This window comes from Salarias fasciatus, chromosome 2 (assembly GCF_902148845.1).
Source record: "Salarias fasciatus chromosome 2, fSalaFa1.1, whole genome shotgun sequence".
Taxonomy (NCBI): domain Eukaryota; kingdom Metazoa; phylum Chordata; class Actinopteri; order Blenniiformes; family Blenniidae; genus Salarias; species Salarias fasciatus.
The window spans coordinates 20,852,074-20,878,099 of record NC_043746.1 but is presented as its reverse complement, the minus strand read 5'-3'; the positions used below and the strand labels follow the sequence as shown (position 1 = coordinate 20,878,099).

The window sequence follows — 26,026 nt, the reverse complement described above, 5'->3', positions numbered from 1 at the left end:
GATATCAACACATTACCCCCTTGATCACCTCCTTTCCCCTGCCCCCTGTTAAACTTCAGGCTGATTTCTTAGGTCTATGGCTTACGCTTTGGTGGCTTGGTGTGAGGCACTCACACATTAAGAAAGGCAGGTGCAGCGTTGCTGTTAAAGCCCGGTCACGCTCCATGTGTCAAGGATTCCCTGGAACCTGCAGTTCCTCCTTGTTTCCTCTGTGTGTCTCACCTCACCTCACCTCAGTGTGTCTCACTTCTGTCAATTATCCATTTAATCTGTCATCTTCCTCCTCCTCTTCCTCCCAGGTGTATTTATTTCCCCCTGTCTGTCTTCTTTGTTGCCAGATGTATGTGCTACGTGCCATCATTGGGTTTCCTTGAGTCTTACTCTGAGTTTTGGACTTTGACTTTGTCTCCTGCTTCAGTCCTTCAGATTTGTGTGCCAGCTTGTTTAATAAACTTTGTGAAGACCTCTGAACTGAGTCTGCGACTGAGTCCACCTGTTGGTCCTGACACCATGACTAACATCATTCAGGTTCTGGCACAATGAAACACCACAAAAAAAAAAAGAAAAAAAAGTCGAACTGTTTTCTCCCAAAAAAATCTGCTAAAATTTGAAACAATGTTTGTGTTTCTGTATATTTATTTCACTTCTTGTGATAATATTATGGATTTGACTGTAGTGAGAGATGTAATTTGACCTTTTTTATGTGAATAATTCTCATGGAACATGTATGGTAATTGAATATTATCTTTGAAACTTGTTTCACTTGATAGCATAGCATAAACCATTCTTTCATAACATAACACAACACTGAGACTCAGAGATCAGTGCATGCAAACCAGCATCAGCCTCAAAGCCATACTGTCAGGGTGAGTATGTAAAAACATGCATAGTGTAACTTTTCTTTTTTCTTTTTAATTACATTTCACTGTATACCGGGGGATATATTTGAAATGGGGCTTCATGTTAAGATTGAATTAATTTCTGGGTCTGGTTCATATGAAAATGTCATAACGCATGCTCTGCACCATATCAAAGAAAAACCTTTAAAATTTAAAGTTATCGTGGCACTTTTTTTATCTGTCCGATCCACTCAGCATGAAATTGGACTGTATGTGGCCCCCGTATGGGCTCATTTACAGTAACACTGGATTTATATATTGTATTTTGTCGTCATCTAGTGGGCAACTTATTTAAAAAACTATATCTTTTCTCTGATTGGCTCAATTTGCGATGTGCTTGTCTCTGATTGGCTGATAAACAATCTACCGTCTGTAAATTTGTACCGGACAGAAACAGATTGAAATTACATTTGTCGTAGTCATAAACATAATCAGAATGTATCAGAAAATTTATAGAGATCACACTGGCAAGGATGAGGATTTTATATTCATGTATATCTTCTGATTCGTGAGGAAACGTCCGTGGTGTTATAGAGGGTCATAAATATTGGCGTGGTGTGGTTTCTCTCCGGAAGACAATAGAGTAGGGACGGGTGTATGGAGTTTGGGAGTAGAAATTTGTGTTGAGAGTTTCTCTCTTGGAAGCAAAAATGGGGAGATCTAGATCATGTCTGAGCACAACCCTGGTCTTCGTGGTGTTCGAGCTGTGTTTGGTTCGCTGTGATATCACCGACGGAAACGCGGAACATCTGAAGAGAGAGCACTCGTTAATGAAGCCGTACCAAGGTAAGATGACTCGGTTAGCGCGTCATGTAGCCTCAAGCTCAGTCTCCTCCTGCAGCTCTCTGCCTCTTCTGACGTCTTTACGGAGCTTTTTAAGTATTTAGACACTCGCTGTTTCTGTTTATTATCTTATCTTAGCTCACTCCTTACAGCATGTGTTGCTGTTAACAGTTGTGACGTTTTCCTCGCCTAACAACTGTTTGTATTTGTCAAATAAACAACCAATGCTTAAAAAAGCCAAACTCTTCCATTTTACTCCAAGTTAAATGAATTTTGAATTTCCTCTAATACTTCGTAATTCAAAAACACAAGGTGCTTTGTCATGTAACAAATCATAATAGACTAACCCTGGCAGGAGTAAGTATTTACAGTATGTAAGAGTTAGAAAGAATTAAAGCAGGGTGTAACAAATAAATAAATGTGAATTCGCAGGCCTTCAAACCACACGTCATCTTCAGTTGTTTTGAAACACCTGATTTAATTCATAAGTTGCACATGGGTTTTGATTGCACCTTGGAATTAGTTGTGCACGGTTCTGCACCTGATGGAGTATTCATGTCTAATAAACATCATAATATACTTTGTATTTAAATCACATTCACTAACCGATTTAGGATTGGCAATATTGCAAAGTCGCGTCAAACATTTTTTCTCCCCCACTTTGCATCATGAGCCTTGGAGCAGATCTGAGAGCTGCTCACTAATGTGGCTGTTTCTCCTGGGAATGCTGAGGAGTTTCCATCTGGCTGTGAGAATTCATTTGCATATGATTTGCATGTGAAAAACACGTTTAATTTGTATTGATAAGATATGAAAAGTACTTCTGAAGTCTCTGGAAGTCTCTGGAAGACTTTAGTGTTTGTTCAGGGTGTGTCCAATGCAGTCATGAAAGGAAGTGGACTTTGGGATTGTTCTTTTGCGTTCTGACAACCTGCCCCTTTATGCTATCAAACAAATTTCCAGTTGGAATGTTTTTTTTTTGTCACTTTGTTTCAACTTTAGTTTGGTTTGAAAAACTACATGGGTGTTAAACACTAGCTAAAATGTCTCGGCAAACCTCAGTAGTTCAGCTGTTGTTAAGTAATTAACTTGTTCTACGTGTTTTACAAGGTGTGCATTTTTTCTTAAAATGTTAGCTGGAATCTGAAACAGCTACACGTTTTGAAACTCAAGCTGTGATTATATTGACTTAGCAGGAAAACCTGTACATGAATCAGTGAGTGAGAGCCCTGTGTTTTTTTTGTTTCCTTTTCCCTGAGGCATGTGCTCTACATAGCCAGTCTTGTCTCATGTTTGAACTCCTTTGCAGGTGTTGGCAGCAGCCCCTCCAGTCAGTGGGACTTCTCGGGAAGCACTTTGGTCACAAGCTCATATGTGCGGCTCACTCCGGACGAGAGGAGCAAGCAGGGATCCATCTGGAATACTGTGGTGAGGAGATCTTGTACCTATCCGCGCATTTTAACACAGTTGACCTTTGTACAGTACATAAAAAGATTATTGAGCTGCTACTTGTGAATGTGAAAGATATCGACATGTGTTATGTTAAGACGCTGTTATGTTGTGACGCTGCAGCCTTGTTACCTGAAGGACTGGGAAATGCATGTGCAGTTCAAAGTTCACGGGTCAGGAAAGAAGAATCTTCATGGTGATGGCATTGCGATCTGGTACACGAAGGATCGGCTGCATCCAGGTAATGCTGCTTTTATCCATCCCAGAATTCTTGTTTATTAGACTGACAAGTTTATTTTTTCAGATAAATCAAGCATTTGTCTTGAAATGATTGGAGCTTGAATTAAGCAGAAAATGCACAACCCGTGCCTATGTATCTTTATAAAGCAGTTTGAAAATAATGACTGCTGGCATTACAGCTTCTGCACCTGGTATCTCCTGAGGCCTGCGGGTTCTCAAGCTGATAGACATGCTTGTCACATTTCCGAAGCATCTGAACCATTTAGATCAGACTTCATCTGTAGCATCAGCACGTTGCCCTGGTGCCCAACTGAACAGTCACACAGTCATTGGCATATGCTTTTTTACATTTTGGATGCTGCAGTGTGTCTCTGAAAGTGTGTTTGCTGCCTGAAGCCCACTTCAGTCTGCACTGATCCCTATGACTCTCCCCATTACTGCAGCCACGCACATGAAGCTGCTAAATTATTCCAATAAAACCTTTTCCAGCCTGGAGTTCGGGCCCCCTTGTGGTGGGTATCAGGGATCCGTGGTGATTGGGGCTTTGTCTGCTGTGAGAAAGTCATTTTATGTCAGCATTTCTCACATTACCATTGTGTGGGAATTTTGAGGAAATTAATTGAATTCATTTTCAAATGAGGCTGTCACTTATTACAGTCTGGAAAAAGTGAAGAGCTTTGAATTTTTCTAGACACATTAGTGTGATACTTCTATAGAATTCACTGTTTCCTAGACAAACTTTCATCCAGTCCTGATACCTGTAGAACAGCTGTGAACACAGAAATCACTGATCTGATCTGAACTGACCAGACTAACTAGCCTTCTGAAAACAATAGTCAGAATCAGGTCAGGGTTACTTAGTAGCCTCTTGATAATTCATCTGCATTTAAGGAGGAGGTAGAGTAATAAAGATAATTTGAGACGTATTTTCAGTGGACACTTAAAGTATTAAGACGAGCAACTTGATGAGCCAATCCAGGATCGTTTCCTCCATTTGCACTTGTAGAAGGTGGAGATGAAACAGTAAACGAGATCACCTTTCAGTATGGAATTTAGGTTTTGGTTTAATGTGTGGAGATGTTTTTTTTTTGTCCAGCAGAATACTTAAGTCAAGTCTTGAAGCTGTTTGAGTTGTGTTGCTTTTATGTATCTAACATGCTTTCAGAGCTGGATCCCATGCAATGAAAAACATTTTCTCAAAATGCTTCTTGTAAATTGTTACATTTTTCTCTTGATATCGGCCAAATTGTTATAAATACATGTCAAATAGCAGATCACTCATCCTGCACTCGGCGCGTTTCCTAATTCTGTTAGAAATACATGTGTAGATTTTGTGGTTCTCTGGATCCTGAAAATGTAAGTCATGTCTGGAAGATGTCGTCACTACCTTCAGCTGTTTTGCTTTTCCCCCAAACTGCGTAAATCGGACGTCGTTTCATGGCGTTTATATGGAACACGCCTCACCTCCACTCCATCCATCAGCTTTATTTCATTGTTTTGTCATCTCGGCTTCCCGTCATGACCACAGGAAGTGTGTGGAGTTGTCTGCTCATGTCTGCCTTCATCTCTGCCTCCATCCTCAGGCCCTGTGTTTGGAAACAAAGATCAGTTTCTTGGCCTGGCTATTTTTTTGGATACCTTCCGCAATGACCTCCATGGGATGGATGTAAGTGTGCAGTGTGTGTCTGTGCGTGCGGCTCGAGGCCATTGACCGGCTTCTTTCTTTGCAGGGCCTGTGTTTTCCAACAATGCTCTCTTCCACGGCCTGGCCATTTTTATAGATACTTACTCTAACGATGATGCCACGGATGTGAGTGGGTTTCTCAGGTTTTCCTCGTCGGCATGTTTTGTTTTCCACTCTGTATCGGCGGCATGTTGTGAGAAAAGCATGTTCACACCGAAAACCCTGTTTCCATTTGTTCCAAAACGCTTTGTCCCACCGATTAAACACTGAGGCTCTTCCTCTTCTTCAGCTTCTGCGACTTTGCTTTTTAATGCTAATTCTTCTGTACTTTCTTATGTTTTTAATTCTTCATCAACTTTTTAGTTTTCTACTTCTTCATTTCACCTGTGCTCTCTTTACACGTTTAGCTGTGTCGTCTTTATTTTACCAGAACTTTTCATATGAGTTCAGCTTCTTTCATAATGCAGCTAAAATTGTCTAAATATTGTTGTTCTCATCCCTCGGTGCAGTTAGCTGCTTCGGCTCATGTCAAACCTTCTGACTACTGCAGCCATTAGTGAGGGAGTTAAAACATTGATTGCTTTTGTTTCCTTCATTGAAAAGTCAAATACAGCCTGTTTGAATAGAGGTATGTCAGCGTTAAGAACACCAGATTAGAAATAATCCCTCTGTGTGAAGGTGGGAGCTGGAAAGCCAAGTGTCAACATGATTCAGTTCGACTCATTCATCCGTCTCTCGTTGCTCATCAGGCACCCAGCCCTTGTCTGAAAGAGTGATTTGTTGATATTTCTCGTCCCTCATCAGAGGTCCTTCCCGTATATTTCGGCCATGATCAACAACGGCTCGGTCAGTTACGACCACGGGAAAGACGGGCGCTCGTCGGAGCTGGGGGGCTGCTCGGCCGAGATCAGGAACCGGCAGCACGACACCTACCTCGCCATCCGCTACTCCAAAGGAAGACTCACCGTGAGTGAAGAGGAGCCTGCTGGAGATTACACACACTGATCTCCAGGATCACACAGACACACTCAAAATACAGTCAGGAGCGCTGAGGCTGTGGAGTCTGTTTCGCGCAGTATAGATTTTCGCCAGCAGTTGTTCGTATTGACATCTACATCTGAAAGGCCTCAGCTGACGCCCGCTTTGTGTCCTGCAGGTAATGGTCGACGTGGACGACAAGAACGAGTGGAAGGAGTGCATCGACATCGGAGGCGTCCGTCTTCCCACCGGGTACTTCTTTGGCGCCTCGGCAGCTACTGGAGATCTTTCAGGTTTTTGTTTTGTTTTTTTTTAAAGTCCACTTGATCAGATTTTCTATGAGGGATTATTTGTGACTTGATCAAAGCTGAAACTGAAACGCTCTTGCAGATAACCACGACATCATCTCCATGAAGCTCTACCAGCTGATGGTCGAACACACTCCAGAAGAGGAGAACTTGGACTGGACAAAGATCGAGCCCAGCGTCAGCCTGCTCAAGTCCCCGAAAGGTAGAATCAAAGCAGAGAGAACCTGTTCGTCGGTTTCAGCTCGGGACACGACAAAACAAAGAAAAGTTAAAGCAGTTCAACTGTCCAGATGCTACATGCCATACTTCAATTATCCAAACACACTTTAATTAGTCCAAACACTTAGCACTGCAACAAGCACAGACTCTTATGTGAACTCAAGATAGAGGAAAATAGTCGACAAGAGCTGAAGCTGGCTCAGCAGCTCCCCCTGCTGGCCCACATTTAACATTACTCCATCTGCTGCATTTATTTTCTTCTGACACTCCTTCGCTGTAACTGAGGGATATTTTTTTTTCTTTCTTTCTTCCACCCTCGTAGATAACGTGGACGATCCCACCGGGAACTTCCGCGGCACGCCGCTGACGGGCTGGAAGGTCTTCCTGCTGCTGCTGTGCGCCCTGCTGGGCATCGTGGTGTGCGCCGTGGTGGGAGCCGTGGTCTTCCAGAAGAGACAGGAGAGGAACAAGAGGTTTTACTGAGCGAGGAGGAGAAGCGGCGTCTGTGGTGAAACGGACTGTTTCCAGTGTTTCCAGATGACAGAGCGATCGAGCACATGCAATGTGAATTTTTTTTTTTTTTTTTTTTTTCTCTCTCCTTTTCTAAAGATTGTACAAATGTTTATATCTTTTGAAGCACTGTGTGTCAGGAGTGAATTATTTCAACTTGATGAGCAAAAAAAATGTGGTGGTGAGCATCATGAATGACCTGAAATGCAGATTTTTCTTTTTTTTTCTTTTTTTTTTTTTGTCTTTCTGTCCATCAAGCAGGATTATCATGATGTTTTTCAAATTCTTACGAGAACATTCTATCCTACTCATTGATCAGCCAGACATCTCCGGCCATATTCACTTCTCTTCTTTTCTACTGCAGCTGAGAAGAAATAATGAATTTAGGTAGAAATTGAGGGGTTTTTTTGTGTCTTCCAAGCTGTTTTACTGTATTTAATGGAAGAAGGAAGTAGCTTCACCTCGTCTGCAGTTCACGGTGAGGATTGTTTGTTTCTGCTCTGCTGAAGCACCACAGTCATGAGGAAACATCCTGGTTAGAATGCGGAAGAACCAGCTCTCCTTCAGTTCCTGTGTTACTGTGGCCACTCAGTTTGAGCATTCGTACGAAGTGGCTAGCCTTAAAAAAAAAAAAAGACTGAATATATTAAGAATCTAAAACAGCCGATGTTGGAATTCTTAAGTATTTTCCCAATATTATTAATTCTGCCATCAGACAGGCCCATAAAATGATTAATACTTGACAATAAAAAGCCACAGTATGCTGTAGTGTTCAGCACTCCTGCCTCAAAATGAGAAAATCCCAGTGTGACTCTGTGTGGAGTTTGCATGTTCTCCCTGCTCATGAATGTGCGAGTGACCGCCTCTCACCGTTTGCCGTGCGATAGTCCACTTTAGTCAGCTGGATGGAGGGATGGATAAATAATCTTCACAACATAAGCTCAACATGTTTTTAAACTGATGAATTGCAAGTTTGTCTGTGCCACTGTAATGAGCAGAGGTGTGAACATGTAGGATCAACTTCTAGATCTCTGCTGTTTGGTGTAAAAGCTGTGTGTGAACATCAGTATTGCTATTTAACCAAATAAGCAGAACGTGCATCAAGAGAAAAGCTGTTTTGGTTAAAAACCATCGTACGAACACCACATTACTGAGTGACTTCTATCGTTCTCTTCTATTGACGTTTCAGTTTCTGGAGGTTGAGCTCTTCGTTTGCCTGCTTTGCTCTTGTCACGCACCCAGCTCTGCTCGGTTCCGCCTCATAACTGTCCCGCTGTTATCACAGATCTGGATCATTTCATGCTGAATTCATCATTTTGTTTGAGAGGAAGTTGAATTCCTCCTTTTCAAACTGTTCAAAAAATATACAGAACTGAAAAGTTGATTGTTTTGATGTTATTTCTACATTCATGACATTAAGACTAAAATGTTCAGCCTTGTTTTTACATTTTACTTGTGAAATTTATGGCCTCTAGTTGAAAACATTAGAGAAAGATTTGAATCTTTTGAAATATTTTGTGATACTGTTTGGATTTTCTTGACTTAAAAGGAAAAATGATAAAGATAAACGGCTTGAAATGTAGCCGGAATCGACATTTTGCTGATTGATTAAAGATAATTCAAACCTCGATTATTTTAGAATGAGATCGGAAGTGAAATCACTTTACTGCTGCAGCTTCAGCCTCTTCCATAACCAAAGAACCAATATATTAAAATATTTTCACTTTACCGACAGAGAAATAAGATCAGAGAGGGAGTCGAGGTGATCGGAGTGAAGTGTGGATATGAAACAAAAACTCATACTTCAAAATCCACAATTTCAAATACCCATCTGCATAAAGTACTTTTCTTTTCAAGGTGACGTTTCCTCAAAGCCTTTCAAATCTGAATGTGACATACATCCTTTGGGCTTTTATCCTTTTCTTTTATTTTTTAAGTGTTTTCACCTCAGTGATTCTGAGGCAGCAGTGGAGCGTTTGTTCACTTTACCAGTGACAGTCCGTTACCCCCTTTACCTTCTCTCTCCACCTTCATCGCCGTCATGTTTCTGTTTGCGTCCACCTCTCTGCACCTTTAAGCCACTGTCAAGTGAATGGATTTGATACTTGATTGTTTGCATATCCGGGTTTTTACCGTCTTTCAGTTTGAATTTTCAGTCTCTGCTCTTTTGCTGTGTTTTCTTCTGTCACATCAGTTCCCTTTGTGATGAGATTTGAAATAGAACAGCTCCTCTCATCCAAAATTGTGACCTAATAAATAAATAAAGAACAAAAACTGAACCTGTCTCATTGAACTGTGTTGATATTAGTTCTGATTGAGATGTTATTATTACAAGTGAAAGTTCTTTTAAAGATCCTGGACATCTATTTAACAGCACAACACACATCATTTTTCTTAATTACAGATTTAACTAGTTGTGTCTTTAAAATATCACATTTCTATTTATACTCCAGATAATCTGTGTAGGAACGTGCACTATATGAGCCTTGCAGAAACTTACTTTTATCCCCACGGTTGAGATATGTCGTCACAAAAAGGTGTTTCTCTGAATTGTCATGAGAATCTGACTCAACACACTATTGTAAGACAGAAATAAGAGAAGATATATCTGGTAAATATTAATTCCGTCAATATTTTCAGACCCAAATAGCTTGATTGATGAAGAAAAAAGATGAAGCACATCTGTTATTAAAGTCTATTCCACCACAGATCCAGATGAAGTAATGTTTGTTTTCAGCAGACGTGTCCATCTGAGTTTAGCTATTATCAAAGTAGACACCCGGTTTCTGTTCAACTTTAAAATGCAACTATTGCAGAGATATTATAAAGGCAAATAGCAAATTTCAAGCACGCTGAATTACATCCGTGTTTGTGTCAAAGGGAAGCATACTTCACTTCAGTCTTCCTGAGTCGATTTATTGATATCTAATAAAGAATCAGGCCTTCCCCACCTGACATAAATATAAAAAGCACCTTTATTAGATCTACCTGAAACCTCAGTGTCCTCTTTGTGTTTTTACAACACCCAGGTAGTTTTCTTTTCAGTATGACTCATAAATGACACTCTTCATGTTGAGTCATGTAACCGAACCCCGGGAGAAGAAAGACGAGCTTCTTGCTGGGATCTGACTGAACTGAAGTTCTGCTCTTCCAGGAACAATAGATGCGTTCTTTCACTGACTTTCCTGGCGGGCCACATGATCGGGGCCGTGTCAGGAAATTTGGGGGTCCCAAGCAAGATGGAAATCTGGACTGTCGAGTAAAATCATCCCAAGAAAAGATTTGTTGAAAGTAGAGAGGAAGTTCTGACGACTACTGATGACACACAGCTTTACAATTTTTACAGAACTGTTTTCATGTCTGAAGCTCCTCTTTGTCCTGAAATGCCTCGCATTTCTCCTCCTTCCTGATGACGTAATGGTGAGCATGACTCACAGATAGAGGATCCCTGGTTTGAGTCCCACTTCGCCTCCCGTGTATTTTGCATGTTCTCCCTGTGCGAGCGCTTTTTTTTTTGGAGATTTCAGTTGAAAATAATGTTCAGTGAATTCTCAGTAGGTGTGTTTTTTTGTGTTTTTTTTTTTTTTTTTTTTTGCTGAAGTTGTTGATTGTTCTTTTTTCTTAATGTTAAAGTTTGAATCTGGTTTTTTGTCACATTGTGAAGCAGCATGCATTTGTGGGATGACCAGCAGAGTTGATTATGCGGATGAAACGCCAATCAGAGGAACTAATCTTTACTTTCACCAGAGAACAGCTCTGGGATCAGCTGAGTGGCTGGGGAGAGGCTCCGTACTGTTCGCCAGAGCTTCAATGACCTGAAGGCCGCAGTCAGAGCGGGATGCCAAACCTCAGCAGACAGTAAATCAACTTACGAACAGCAGGAGATATTTGAAACTGCAACTGATGCCGAAGGCATGCTTCTATTAAATGCTCTCCTTTCATGATTTGTACGTAATACTGACTTCAGTATTTCCACATTGGCACCTTTATCCCTGAATTTTGTGATTCTCATCTCTGCTCTCCTTGCTAAACTCCAGCCGGTTCTTCCTGTTTGTCTTGCTGTTTATTGGTTCTACGTTCAGGCTTCTGTTCACAAAGTTGTCTGAAAACAGTGGATTGTCATACTTTGACTCCTCCTCTGCTTCTGGGCTCCTGGAGTTGTTTGAGTGTCTTTCAGTGCTTCTGTCTTCATCTGCTTCCTGTGCTCGACCCGTTTCACACATCTTACTTTTTACACCACTGACTTCCTTCTTCAGGACGATTCGGACGTTTGTTCAGGTGTTTTTTTTTTCATGTTCCTCAGTTTCACAATTGTTTTTCACTCAAGTGAAGTCTGCAGATGAACAACGGATGCAACGTTTGAAGCACAGGACGCACCTGTTCACAGGGTGAATCCCACGGATGCAAATCCACAACACCATTTAAAAGGAAACTGTTCAGGAGAATCTACCAAACACACAATTGTTTGAATCTAATAAGATGATGGAAAATGTGTTCTTCTGAAAATGAATATCAAAATGATGAGAAAACTTTATATTGCGCAATTCAGGTGAACAAAAAGGCCACAGACAGTTTTTTTTCCAAGTTTATCTGGTTTTTAATAGAAAAAGAAAGAATTACACAACTGTTATAAAAGCAAAGGTCACAATAATAATGAACACTGGCAATGTAATAGAACCAAAGACCACTTTTAACAGGAAAGGGACAACGTTTTGCACAAATGAAGAATGGAAGAAAAAAAAAAACCAAAGTGATTCAGAGAAAACAAAACAATGAAACAACTTTAATATGATTTATAACAAAGACTGCACAGCAGCTTCAGACACTGCACCGCCGGTAAAAGTAAAGCACAGCGTACATGTCAGAACAGAAGAGACCATTCCTTGTGGAGTCTGAACAGCAGTCTATATTTATAGATATATTTATATATATTTACACATAATAAAATCTTAGCCTGACCAAAACCATATATACAAAATAAAAACGGGAGGCAACTAAACCCTAATATTATAGGTCTAGCACCTCATAAATCAGTACATCATAAACAGCTGTCCTAATGCTGTCGATAGAGAAAACACAGGTCTGGCAGCTATCAGGATCGCTTGTTCACGAAGGACGCGACGAGTTCCCCGCATTCAAGAACCACCTCTAACACCGAGCATGAAGGGATGAAAAGCGCATGGCTTTCTTTACTGTTGCACTAATAGACCAGTCTGGGTGGCTTTCGTTTCGCCGTGGCCGCACGCAGGACTTTAAATCCCGAGGACAGATCGAAGCTATAGTGGGATGGAACCTGATGGAAACTCAAAAGAGTTAGGCACAAAAACATATGCAACTAATTACAAAGGCCAAAAACTGAAAGAGGGCAAATTCACACAAAACTGTACAATTAAAGAAACATTTCCGAATGATTCTTTAAAAATGACAAGTTGTTCTTTACATTTTCCATCCTGACAGATGATAAACAAATTCATGCTCCTCTATACGAACAGGCCAAAATCCCAAGTGTTCAAACTGATCACCAGGAGTGGCCAGCAACGTGGTGAATACCTCCTCTTAGCGTCATAGGTGATCCACAGTACTGTGCAAAGTAGATGACACTTGGTTAATAATTTAATAAAATGTAAAGTGAGAAAACAGAGGAGAAATTTAAGTCATACTCCTATCTCCTGTGACCACCACGTCACTTTAAGATAGTATTTTATATACCTGCGCATTCATCGGTTCAGTCTAAAAACTTCACTCATGGCAGTAGACCAGGGTACGACTGCCAGACTTTCATGTTCCTGCAACATGACATCCAAATTACAGTATTTACACCTTACAACGGCTTTACATTGCGAGGTGTCATTTGAGGAAGAGACCAGTGACTGGAAACACAATACGGTTCGGCGATCATTTACAAATACAATGGTTTGGACAGGCGCCTGAATGCGTCGTCGAAACACTGACAGACGGGATTTGCATCGAATCATTCTTATTAGAAGAATCGAAAGTGATCGGGTCCTTTGAAGATCTATAAGGTCATACATGTTTGATTGTTGACTTTTTTTGGATGAAAATCATGAAGAGATGCCAGCTGTTCGGGCATTTCACGACTGTGAAACATGTGTTGGTGTCGAGGACGCACAGCTTAGATCCAGACGAGTTCACTCCCATTGACCTGAACTGATCCATTCACGGGATTCAGTCCAATACTTGACTAAGATTACTTTGAATTCCTTGTCAACTACTGCAAGTGACATTGAACCAACAAAAACAAAAGAAATGACATTGTACATAAAGCATCAGCACATATATTTAATAACTGCTGTGTGAGAAGTCTAACTAAGCTGTCAGTCTGAGCTCAGTCAGATGACGCACAGATTCAAAAGAAGCAAGAAAATTCCTACGCCCACTGAAATGAACCGCATGCTTGGACATCTCTGACAGATCTACTTGGTTTGTTTATTTTTTCTTTTTTATTTCTGGAACAGTATTTAACACCTGTATTACTAAGTGCAGGTTATAGCAGAGGGCCCACCCATTTTTCATGAAACATATCATGGAATTATCGTATAATACATAAAAGACAGCGTTCTGCAATACTCAGATGTTTATAACATCCATTTAATGCTTCACTTAAAAAAAAAAAAACGGTCTTGATATTTTGATAACTACCATTGTCCAGGTGGAATACTAACCGTTCTCTCAAAACTGTACATGTTTGTTTAGATACAGTAATTAATACATTCATGAAAGGAATCTGACAGTGTACCCAATCACCTTATACTTCCGCCCCATCACTTTGCTCAGTCTCATTTTTAAGATATGGTACTCTGGAACCACCTGAGAGCCTTCAGTTCTCAGTCCCCGTGGAGGGAGGCGTGGCTTTGGATGGTTGAGCACCACCACCGGCTGGTTTGGACCCGGCTGTTTTACGAGCTGGTCCAGCTTCAGTGGCGTCGGGTAAATGACTGTCCAGCTGTCACCCACAGGTACCCGAGTCTTATATCTGGATATTCTCAGTTTTAGCCTCTTCTTGCATTTTTTCCACACGCCAACTTGTACCCTTTTCAGAGAGACTGTCAAATACTTTGAAGAGATGCCTTGCTCAGTTCTGACTTCTTGCTGAGGAGGGTCCGGGTTGGGAGAAGCCTCTGCACACGAGGAAATTTGAGATTCCTCATCTGTGTTTGATTTTGAATCAGTAGACTCGCTGCTTTTGATAGCGTCGGGTAGAGAGTGGTTCTGTTCCTCGTTGACGCAGGTGTCCTCGGGGGTCGGTGCAGAAGGCTGCTGATCTCCCTTGTCTGGCTTCTCTTCTTTCACAGAGTCTTTTTCTTTCACAGAGTCATTTATCTGCTCGGTCAGCGTCAGGTCGTGGGTGAGGGGTTCGTTCTTTGTGTCCACCTGAGCACAGCGGCCAGTTAACGGGGCTTTGTTGATCTCCTCTGTGATCCTTGGCATCTTAGCCTCATTTTGAGTTGCGCTGGCAGAACCCGGATTTTTATCCATCACAATTCCCCGTAAAGCCATGACAAGTGGCTTAATGGGACCTTGATCATCCTCTGGCTGTTGGCTTAATGAAAACACAGACGAGATGACTGGAAAACTCTCCGGTTTTCTCATCTCATTAAATCTGACGTCCTGAGACCGTGAAAAGATTTCTGACGTTTTGTAGTTCGAGAGGAAATCCGTTTTGATTGATAAGGGGATGTTAGGAGTCCTGGATAATGAGAAAGGTTTGTTGACTACAGTATCCTTACTGAGTGAAACCGCTGGCGGTCTAATTTGAGCAGCTGTGACTACTGGAACGCTCACAGAGGGAGGCGCTGGTTTTAAACACTGCGGGGTCATTGACACAGACTCTTTCATGGTTTTGGGAACCGCGCTGCTCTTGAGGTGGCTCACCCCGGGCTCCACCTTCACAGCCACCGACACATCCCGAATGTTTTTGGGGTCGCTTGTCCTCCTGGGTGGAATATTGAGGAAAAGCTCCGGACGCCCCAGCTTCCTCTCCTCCACCACTCTCGGAGAGACACCAGTAACTTTGCTGTCCGGATGCATCGTGCTATTCAACATGCTGATAACTCCCCGGGGGGCGACTGTTGATGGCATTGCCTTGGGGCTGACGGGTGCTGGTGGCAGTCTGGTGCTACTGTTGCCTTCTCTTACAGGGTTGAGGATAGTTTTTTGAATCTTGTTTAGGACTGGGCTTGAGTCCAAGTTGATTATTTCTTGCGTCGGTCTTTTTAAACCACACTTTTCTTTGATGACAGTGTTCGGGAGGCTGTTGGAAATGCTCACTGGAGCTGGAGCTGGGTGCTCAACAGTCACAGCTTTCTGTTCACATTGTTTCCTGTTGACTATGCACGTGCCCATACTGTTAGACCTCGCTGTGTTTGGGTGATTCACTGTGGAGGACAATGGCTTTCCCAAAGCCAGGTTCTGAGGGACCATGGTCCTTGTGTCTTTGATAACAGACTCGTTTTCTTGTTGAGAGACGAGCCGGAGCTTTAACTCCTTTGTCCCATTGACAGTTTTTACCTCAACAAGCTCCACCAGGCAGCCAGCAGGGATTGACACTTCTTCCGGCAGAGAAACTGTCAGAGCCCTGTTGTGCTGAATGAGTCCGTTGAAGGGGGAACGTTCTGAAATGCCGTTAGCGACATGCGATACATTTGTGTCCATAGTTTTCCCCCTCTGCTCGTCTTTCCCCAGTCTGACAGCGGGTATACTTGGTGGGGGCACCGACACTCGGACCAGCGGCCGAAGTGGTGCTGAATCAGCAGTGGACGTACTTGTTAAGGCACTGCAGACGGGGACCAGTGGCGCTTTTGTCATCCCAGGCTTAGGAGGTCCTTGACTGATGATTTTGCTATGCAAGCGGTCGATATGCTTCACAAGGCACAGTCTCCTCATGTAGCCTTGTCCACAGTGAGGACATATGAATGGATATTTCGATGTGTGTTGCTTCAAGTGCGCATTCAATTCAGCCTCACTGAAGGAGACTTTATTACAATAAAAACAGTAAAATCGTGTCCCTGCATGCTCCATCACATGCTTGTTAAAGACTGAGGCGTCTGTCGAAGCAAAGCCACACTTCTCACAGTACATCACTTTTGAAGTGCTCAATACGTGGTCCACGGTGGGATGTCCACCGTGCACAGAAGATGGCATGCTTTGATAGCTGATGGGCTTCATGACGAGGTCCACCGGTCATCTGGCAGTTGGTCTCGTAAACTTAAAGACTCCAGCTAAGCAGTGAAGTGTGAATCCATCGCCACGTGAAGTCTCCAAAGTTTATCCTTCAGGACAGCCGATACATGGCATCACGCTCCTGTGAAAGGCAAACAAGGGAAAAAAAATCTATTAGAAGTAGGCATGTGCCGATATGAAAATTTGATATCACGATATTGGTGGCCCAAAATATCACGATTCACGATATTATCACGATATTTGGTGCGTTGCTTTTAATACTATTGAAAATGCTCAAAAACATTGTGAAATCCATCAACATCTGTCAACAACACTGTGCATTTTAACACGCCTGAGCACATTTTGATAAAGTAGAGGGAAAAAATTAAACTTTTACTCTCGCCTGTTTTTTTTTCCAGATTCCATACTGAAAAACACCATGATAACAATGAAGCAGCCATAAAGCTGCCGCTGACTGCATTCAGCAGCTCCTGGACTACAACTGGACCAGGTTTCATGAGATCAGCATAAAGCACACAGATTTTATAGTGTTTAGTTTGGATAGAACCAGGAGAACCCTTCATTTGGCCATTTGGAGACCAACCTATGCCAAACTATACTAAGTAGGTTTATAACTTATTTGAAAGGAATCTGACTTTAAAATACTTTTAATTTCCACTACAGGAGTCTGTATGCAATGCAGCCTTTGGCTCTGATATTTAGCCACTATATCATACATTTCTGCACAGTTTTTGTGCAGAAACTTATAATTTTGCACAGTATTGTGCACAGTATAAAATACTTTTTTTAATAAATGACTGAGCCATAGCATTTAGTTTCCAACTGAAATATATTTATAATAATAAAATCAATACAAAAATAGCCAATTATATGACAGGGAAAACAAAAAAAATCCCCTTTGCAACATGTAAACACATGAAGAAAAAAACAAAAACAATGTGCAATGAGCTGTAGAAACGCACAATGAAGATAAATGTGCACGTTTCAGAATAAAAAAAATTGCCAAATATCACAGAAACAATCACTGATTGTGTGTGTCGCGTGTGTCTCACTCTGCGGTGCGCACTGCTGCGTCTTTTAGAACCAAGATGGCGGCGGCGCTCGTGCGGTTATGCTAAAAGATGTCTCCCAGCTGGATGATGCCTCAGTCACGTGTATCATATCGTATGAACGCTCACCAGACGCGAACTTTATTTAAACTCCCAAGATTAACGACAAGCCCACAAGATGGCGACAATAACATTCAGGCGCATGACGCGCTGTCACTACTGCAGAGGATTATGAAGTTAATTTTGGTCAGAGGAGAGCGTGGATAGATGGAAAATGACCACAGAACGGTAAGGAAATAAAACATGTTGTGTTTGGTGTGAACAGCTTTGAGATTTGGCGAAGAAGTGTGTGAGAAACGTGCAATGTGAGGCGCTGGCTGTGAAATGTAAAGATGGGTTTTGGGTTTGTTTTGCCGCTGACGGGAGGCGGTCGGCTCAGAGAATATTCTGCCTGGTGTCTCTTAAAGAGCAGGTTTTCTAGTTTCACGCGAGGCCCAGTACGTTGGGATGGAGCACACGGATCTCTGGTTCTGTTGCGTTTTGTGTCGGGATGTGCAGCTGAGGGGGGCGGTACAGTGTCTGTCGGGCCGAACGCGTTAATGCCTCGTTTTAATCATCCTGGCATAAAATTACTTACTTTAGTGGTTTTCTATGGATCTGGGACTTTTGTGGTGGTTTGCAGTACATTTTGCTGCAGAGGCTTTGACACCTTGGGTAAGATCAGTAGCTGTTTCGGTAACGGGCTTGTCTCCAGATGAAACAGACGATATCTTGTAAATGACGTGATATGATAATCTCGGCTGTCCAATATCGTAAATCGCGATTATATCGTAAATTGGCACATCCCTAATTAGAAGTACAAAAAATGATTTTGGTTTACGATATGAAAAAGAACTTGAAACAAACAACTTAATATTTCTTGGAGTATAAATATCTTCTGAGGTCAGCCAGCTGTTTTCACCTGCCCGAGTCGTTTCAGTCTGACTTAAGTTCATCATGACAGAAAAACAGAAACAAGAGAAAGCAATCATCTATAAGGTAAACAACACACAAATCAATACCATCTCCTAATTCAATGATCACAAAAAACATGAGCTCCCATGTTAGTACAGAAACATCATTCCTGATAAGTGTAAGCCTCAAATCAGACATTGTGAGCCCAAATGAAGTAGTAAGCTTCAGCCTCTGCACTCATAACACAGTAGTTTCAATAGCGATCATTTCTTCTAACTTGGAGCAACAAAACCATTTATCTGTTCTCTCTATCTTCTTGTATGTATGTCAGGCTGTGAAGCAGTTTTGTGTTTTATAATCTCCACCCTCATCATCCTGTGGCATGTTGATACTATCTGCTGTTCAATTATATTCTTTTCTTCTTTGCTATCCAGTAAACCGACCGGTTGAAGCAGAGGGCCAACATCTCTGATTATGCCATGGTTTGATTGATTGATTGATTGATTGATTGATTGATTGATTTTATTTGTTTCATTCTTTTTTAAAAGAAAGAAATGCAAAGGAACAGAAAGAAGTGAGACTTATGTCTGCCCCTATCAACATAAAATAAATGACAATTTGTCAAGATTTGTTAACATATCACAAAAAAAGCAAAATTCAATACAACCATTTCACTAAATCAAAATACAAATACAACCATTTCACAAATAATTGCAGATCAAATACAACCATTTCCCAAGTGTAAATACAAAAAAAAAAAAAACTTAATGAAATATTTTCAAAAGAAACAATCATTCTAAGTTTGACCATTCTTTAAAACAGAGTCGTACCCTCCCAATAACTGTGCTTTTAAACATTTCTTGAAGATGTGAATGGACTGAGACCTCTTAATTTCACTGTCAAGTTTATTCCATAAATTGATTCCTTTTGTTGTGATGCATCTTTCTTTCAATTTGGTTCTTGATTCCGGTCGTTTGAAATCTTCAGTGCCTCTTAATCTATATTGACTGTCTCGCTTTGCAAATCTATTCTGTAAATTAAATGGTAATTTTTTCCGGTGAGCTTTATACATTGTTTTAAGAAGGTTGAGTTCTACCAATTCTTTAATTTCTAAGGATTTCAATTTTATAAATATTGGGTTAGTGTGGTCTCTGTAACCACTTCCATTCGCCACACGAATCGCTCGTTTCTGTAAAAGGAAGAGTGGTTCAATGTAGGTCTTACAAGCATTTCCCCAGACTTCAACGCAGTAGGTCAGATATGGTATAATCAATGAATTGTACAACAGAAACAAAGAATTATTGTGAAGTGACTCTTTCAATTTGTACAGAACAGCAATGGTTTGAGAAATCTTAGTTTTAACGTACTCTATATGGGAAATGGTAAGAAAATGTAGCACTAGACAAATCAAAAAGGACCGCGCCTCATGATTATTTTTGGAACAAATTATCTACAGATTATTTCTGCCAATTAATCTCTTGATTATTACTATGAAAACTGCTCTATTACTCTATTAAAATAAAGCATTTTCTCAAAATTCAACATCATGTTCAACTTTTGTTTATAACATAAGTCACTTTGTTTTTGTCTTTACTCTTCCTTTCTTATATTATTTTACCTGCTACTTCCAGTTTTCCGGCAGTACTTGCACTGTTTTCAGCATCTGTGCTTTCCAAAAACATCCCATGAAAGGCTGATTTCTAATATTATATTCCCCCTCGGAGTCACAATCAGACCTGATGAAGTACTGCATGGAGAGTGAAGAGAAATCAGTTTTGTTGTAATTCACTCTTTATCTCTGGCTTTCTCTCTATAAACCAGGGCTGGACCTAAATACTCGAATATCCAGACTTTGTGGTGGTATCCGCATAATTAATTTTGTGAATATTCAGCAACTTTTATTTTCTATTGAATTTGTATTTGATTTTGTTTAAATATCCTTTATTGTGTTATTAAGTAAAGAATACAAATAAATGCAAAGTCCTTTATTTATTTAATACACTCCATAACCTGTTGGCTAAACAAAGCATATGATTAAGAATTAACACATTTCGACACGCCACCCCAGCACTACAGTCAAATGTTGGGAGTCTTCCACAGTGGGTGAAGTGGATATCCAGATAGCACATCTACTTCTGTTCAGCCACACTGTGGCACACACTGCAAAATACCCACACCATTTCATGGAAAACATTGGGAAAAAGGTTTGGTGGGGTGTTCTGCCATTTTTTTTTTTTTTTAAGGCACAGAAGAGCATTCCTGCGTAGTGCTGCTATGTGGTTAAATTTTAACTTTGTAAAGAATTTCAGTTTGTCACACTTGAGCATACCTCAAACCCAAAAGGCCCTCTCACACCGTGTGACAAATATTTCACCTCTTATAAATGGTGGATTTTCAGGTGATGTGCCCGACAATTATTTGTGTCTGTTATTCTGGATTTTCTATCCAGACTTGTCTCACTCGGAAGACTTAATTAGACACAGATCACATGATCATACAAGCTCTTTTTTATGGGATGAGACTGAGTGTAGGGCAATAGTGGATCACTTTGTCATTTGGTGTGAGCAGAACCATTCGCAGCTCAGTGTAACAAAGAACAAGGAGCTGGTGATGGACCTGAGAAGAAATAGGGTGTCTGAGTCCCTCGTTTACATCCAGGGGATCAGTCTGAACCCTCAAATCTTGCATGAATCAAACAGTACGTGGCTCAGTGGTTCACGTGCATGTCCAAAGTGGACTGTGGACGTGCAACGAAGAAAGTGTGGAAGAGCCTTTACATGGCTAGTGCTTTTCAGTGAGTCAACAAGGGCAACACTACTCTGGGCAGTCACTGACAGAGCACAACAGCAAATAGGCACAGATGATTTAAGAGACAAAAACTCTTGATGGGGATTGATCAAGTAAAATGCCTGTATTTCATTTGTCAAAATAAAAATATCATGGAATTAATTTTTTTGTTTTGCTATGTTTATTTTTTAGTAAAAACCATCAGAAAATGATGGTGTTAGCAAATAGCAGGATTCAAGGACAAGGAGCGTTAGAGACAAGAGTAAAACAGATGGGTGACTGGCAGCTTCAAAAGTCTTGATGGCTGACATGGTTATTTTCGAGGTGTTCCAAAGTCCTTATTTTAAGACAGAGCTTATGACAACATTCCACCATAGGAACCCGGAAAGGGTCTGACTATAAAAGAGGACAGTGAAATCATGAAATCAGCCGGTGCATGGGACATGGCTCAGTTTATCAACTGCTTGTGAATAAACTCTTTTCTGGATTGAAGAACTGTGCTCTCCTGTGTCTGTGTCTTCAGATCGTATTTTTGCGAAAACTTTGGGAAGATCAAGAAACAACAATGTCAAGCCGGCCAGATCGAGAATGTCTGACATTCTGATCGTGACAACTCTGGGACTAATAAAGTATTTCTAAACTGTACACTTCTAAGTTTTCTAAGTTAGGCCAAAATCACATCAGTTATTATCTTGACCCATAATGCTGCCATCACAGTATCTGTGTCAAACCAACACTACACACAGCACAACACAGTTTTATATGACGCTATAAGAAGTATCATAGGAGTATAGCTGGCCAATAGAATCTCATGATTTGTACTTGCTTAGGACCTTCACTGGCCAGAGACCCTGGCTGATGCCAACAAATTAACAGGAAACAACAGGGATGAGGACGACAACTAATTTTTAAATAAAATTTCAAAAAGATACTTTAACTTCCACTGTGTAAAGGAAACAATTATATTTAATTTTACCTTGTTCGTTGTAAGTTTCCTTACTGAAACAAATGTTTACATTGCAGGAGATTAAAAATAAAAAAAATATATTATACACTAGTCATCATTCTACTGAGAAACTTTGAAGAAAAAACAAGTCCAGACTAAAGATTTGCCAAGTACTCATTCAGAAAAAAAAAAACAACTGTAATGACTTATGTTGTGAGTCTATTATTCATGCAAGACAGCACATTTCTATAAAGGGTTGACAACAACTACAGCCACCTAATTTTGCATGCCACATGTTTTTTTGAGTGTATAAAACTGTAATGACCACTGAAGGGCCAACCAGCATCAGAGAGAAAAAGCCGGGTGAATCGTTCAGTATTCAAAATTGTCTTCCCCTAGTATGAATGCATTTCTATTTCTATCAATTTCTTTAGTTTATTTTACATCAGCCCGGATGCAATACGGAGTCAGCAAGCATATCGATGAAGAATACTGAAGATAACATCCACATATGACATCTCAGACGGCTGGAGAGGAGAGGCCCGCTGAGCCCCTCCCCCTCACGTACAGCTTCTGCAGCAATTTCTTTAATGTCTCTCGCTACTTTTCACCATGTCCTAACATTGTAAGTACACGTTAATAACATCACAGCTGTTTTTTCCATGTCAAATCGCATTAGCTTAATTTTCTGAAGCCTGTGATGCCCGGAGCTGTATTCCCTTTGAACCTCAGCAAGAGGCCCTGCCTAACCACAACAGAGGTTCACGGAGACAACCGTGACATTAACACGATCTCGGTTTGAATATCCCTCACACATACCTGGTTTGGAGTGTTGTCAAACAGGGCGTGAGTCTGCGGCGCCTTGTCCGAGTGAGAAAAAACGAGTAAAATCCCTTTTTTGAACGTGATGCTAATGGTTGTCAATGGTTATCAATCGTTAGCATCGTAATGCCGTTATGCTGAGGGTTAGCTGGACGGTAGCATCTGATGCTAGGATAGCAAAGCAATATCCGGTAAATGTCAATATAAAAGCATTGAAATGAAGCGAATTGTTTATCCCCCTTTATTTTAATTTTGAAATAATGTATCTCGTTGTCTTTGAACGGATTGCAAGTTGCTTTTTTTAGTGAATTGATTCCTTCATTAAAACATTTTTTGTCAAAATACTCGATACGTCCATGCATTGTGTTGTGTTACTAATGCCAGGTTATATTTTGAAGTGTGTAACCGGAAATGATTGCGCCCTACTTTTCTCTTTATGAAATCCACCAAAAAGACCGCAGCGAGGGAGAGATTCTCCAACCCGAATTGCGCAAAAAATGATATTTATCCCCATTGTGATCCACATTCGCTACAGAAACAGCGCAAAGCTTTGGCCGCATTCGATATCTACGCCCTCAAGTATGACAACTTCCACCTACACGATATTCCCGGACAAGTTTAAAAAAAATGTAAACTTGTCTGGTGAAAATGTTGGCTTGAAACAGTCTGAGCTTCTTTTTTTCGTGTTTCAGAGACGGTCAGCGGGGTCGTTTTTTGTCGCCGCTGTGTGTTTAAACGGCTTTGTGTTTGTGAGTTCGCACATTGACACAGGAAGTGCTTTGAAGCTTTTGTGTTATATGTAATAAAGTCAAACCACGGGCCGCAGGGGCCTCACAGAGGTAAACAAGGACACGCTGTGGAGGAAAATGCCCTAAATAATCCACTAACATGGTGTTCATAAGAATCTGCAGGCTGTTTCCTACTCTTTCGGGGACTCTGGGGTCATCCAGGTGAGTGATAAGGCGTACTAATAATACATAACTGACATGTATTCACTGTTTAGATCTATATGATCTGGATGGGCTCAGTTTAAAGTGAAGCTGATATTCTTGTTGCAAATCTGATTTCCACCTGTTATTGTACCCCCATACTGTAGCTCGTGTGAGGATCACCATGACTATTGTGAAAAGTGATTCTGGGATTTACACACCATTGTTGCAATTCATAATGACACAGCAGTGGCTTTCACTTGGCCCTCCCATCGCCCATCTGGCCCGGCACATAGCGCCTGCGAGCTTCCTGGTTATGGCAATATTAATCCAGCTCACCCGCACGCGAGCTCCTTGCTGGATCGCCCACATCGTCAACAAGCAACTTTCCTCGTCTTTTCGCAGGCTTATTCGCCGCAGCATGGCCTCGGACCCGGCGGAGACGACCCGCTTCGACTTCCTGGTGATCGGCGGCGGGTCCGGGGGTCTGGCCGGGGCTCGGCGGGCGGCGGAGCTCGGAGCGGCCACCGCCGTGATCGAGAGTCACAAACTCGGAGGTACCTGCGTGAGTAAAGATCAAAAAAACACTGTCATTCTTCCAGGCTGCGCTTTCACACACTCTTTCACACACTCCCGTTAGTTGCCAGGCTCAGTGCGAAACCTCCGGGCTTTCCTTTTGTCTGTGTGTGTGTGTGTGTGTGTGTGTTTTTTATTGTTTATCTCAAACGTGGGTTTGTTTGGCTCTTCTGGTCCTGAAGCCAAGTGTATAAAGCAGACGAGCCAAAAGGCCCTGAGTTGATTTAAAGATTAAAAAGTATCCCACGCACATAATTCTGTCATTTAAAAAAAAAAGTTGTAAACTTTGAGAGCCATAAACCACTGGGAGGAAGTAGATTGAATTAGATGTTCTTTTTAAAACCCTAATGCAGCAACACAAAAATGGACATTAACATCACCCACACACTTTCCAAATTAACAAAAAATGATAAATACTACCAGAAAGCTAAAACGAAATGAGTGTCTGGGGTAAAAGAAGTAGTAACATAATCCATTAATATTTTATTTTAGAGTGATGGTTTACCTAGAATAAAGTCAAGGCGGTTTTGTTTTCCATTATTAGATGTATTGTATTACATGAAGTGCATTGAAAGGGGGTAGTATTATTCCTCCACACACTACATTAACCTTTTAAATACATATAGTTGTACATAAAATGTAGTAGACCTATCTATGTGACAAATGCACAAGTCATTTTTTTATTAAGCTGCTTATTTTTGCCATAAATAGTTAAATATACGTAAAGTTATTTTGTCAGAAGTTAGTCTTTGTGTTCAGAATATGGCCACTGCTTTGAGTGACAATAAAACAACGACTACAGGTCATAACTTTAAACGCTGTGTCATTGTGGCAGAGCTATATGCCCATAGTTAAATGGCATTTTATCTGAAAGATTTAATGTATCATTTTGGAATTTATACAGAAATGACAACCAAAGGCTGAATATTCAAATGAGTACACCTCTCTCAGACATGAAGCTATAGTGAAACATGTTTTCATTGCTTTGCACATAATTTGGTTGTTTTTAGTTTTAGCTTTGCAATCACCGCTTTATTTTCTTCATATCCATCTTTTTTTTCTTTCTGTGATGTGTATTATCCTACGTGAACCTATCTTACAATGAATTTATTCTTTTTCGCTGTTTTCAGGTCAATGTTGGCTGTGTCCCTAAGAAGGTACAGCTGGTTTAGTGTTTTTGCATTTCGTTTCACTTTCTAAATAATGCAAACAGTTTCTCCAAGATGCCGATTCCTGTGGTTTTTGTTTGTTCACAGGTTATGTGGAATGCAGCCGTTCATGCCGAGTATCTGCATGATCATGGTGATTATGGCTTCGATGCTGGAAATGCTCGTTTCAGTTGGGAGTAAGTTACAGTAACTCCTACAGTGTTTTTCCACTGAAGCTCTTTTGAAAGCTGTTTTTTACTGGAACAAAGCGGTGTTTTACTTCACAGCTCCGCCGCAGTTTGCTAGATTTCTGGTTGCATCACTTTAGCCCACTTCTGTCTTTCTTGCACGTCCAGTCAAGTCAAGATGGCCGTTGAAGATAAGCCCGTAGAGGGAGTGGCTGGGAGAAACATGAGGAAAGGGTGTTAAATGACTTCAAACACAGTGAGATGAGGAGGAGGTCATTTCAGGTCTGCCAGTGAGAATGCTTCCTGCAAAACTCCACGATGTGTGAACAGTGATCAGTGATGCAAAAAAAAATAAT

At 41.0% G+C, this 26,026-nt stretch overlaps 3 protein-coding genes across 6 annotated transcripts in view; 2 read left to right on the top strand and 1 right to left on the bottom strand.

Moving 5' to 3' along the window:
* The first annotated feature begins 1,475 nt into the window (after positions 1-1,475).
* On the top strand, positions 1,476-9,349 carry LOC115404260 (vesicular integral-membrane protein VIP36-like). 2 transcript variants are annotated; one of them, XM_030113538.1, is made up of 8 exons: positions 1,476-1,685; positions 2,992-3,110; positions 3,255-3,372; positions 5,102-5,181; positions 5,860-6,021; positions 6,212-6,326; positions 6,424-6,543; positions 6,883-9,349. In XM_030113538.1, the coding sequence occupies exons 1-8, from the start codon at positions 1,550-1,552 to the stop codon at positions 7,041-7,043; spliced, it is 1,011 nt and encodes a 336-aa protein (XP_029969398.1). In that variant the 5' UTR covers positions 1,476-1,549; the 3' UTR covers positions 7,044-9,349. The 2 variants fall into 2 exon arrangements, with proteins under 2 accessions (XP_029969398.1, XP_029969391.1); XM_030113531.1 differs by lacking the exon at positions 5,102-5,181 and adding an exon at positions 4,955-5,037.
* A 2,317-nt stretch (positions 9,350-11,666) lies between these two features.
* Positions 11,667-22,976, bottom strand: LOC115405828 (uncharacterized). The gene is made up of 2 exons (XM_030115566.1): positions 22,827-22,976; positions 11,667-16,392 (listed from the first exon to the last, which is right to left on the bottom strand). The coding sequence occupies exon 2, from the start codon at positions 16,254-16,256 to the stop codon at positions 13,803-13,805; it is 2,454 nt and encodes an 817-aa protein (XP_029971426.1). The 5' UTR covers positions 16,257-16,392; positions 22,827-22,976; the 3' UTR covers positions 11,667-13,802.
* A 615-nt stretch (positions 22,977-23,591) lies between these two features.
* Positions 23,592-26,026, top strand: part of LOC115402365 (glutathione reductase, mitochondrial-like) — a 7,653-nt gene continuing 5,218 nt past the window's right edge. Inside the window, exons 1-4 of one of the 3 annotated variants that reach the window (XM_030110884.1) lie at positions 23,592-23,779; positions 24,164-24,323; positions 25,465-25,491; positions 25,591-25,679. In XM_030110884.1, the coding sequence (XP_029966744.1) occupies positions 23,718-23,779; positions 24,164-24,323; positions 25,465-25,491; positions 25,591-25,679 (338 nt within the window). In that variant the 5' untranslated portion in view covers positions 23,592-23,717. Of the gene's footprint in view, positions 23,780-24,058; positions 24,324-25,464; positions 25,492-25,590; positions 25,680-26,026 lie in introns of those variants that run through there. The other 2 variants (XM_030110876.1, XM_030110891.1) reach the window with 2 other exon arrangements.

Bases quoted from the DNA above. Each gene is read 5' to 3' on its own strand.
- LOC115405828 (XM_030115566.1), bottom strand. From the start codon at position 16,256: ATGAAGCCCATCAGCTATCAAAGCATGCCATCTTCTGTGCACGGTGGA.
- LOC115404260 (XM_030113531.1), top strand. From the start codon at position 1,550: ATGGGGAGATCTAGATCATGTCTGAGCACAACCCTGGTCTTCGTGGTG. The intron at 5,038-5,859 runs GTAAGTGTGCAG...GTCCCTCATCAG, and splicing joins ATGACCTCCATGGGATGGAT to AGGTCCTTCCCGTATATTTC. The intron at 6,022-6,211 runs GTGAGTGAAGAG...TGTGTCCTGCAG, and splicing joins ACTCCAAAGGAAGACTCACC to GTAATGGTCGACGTGGACGA.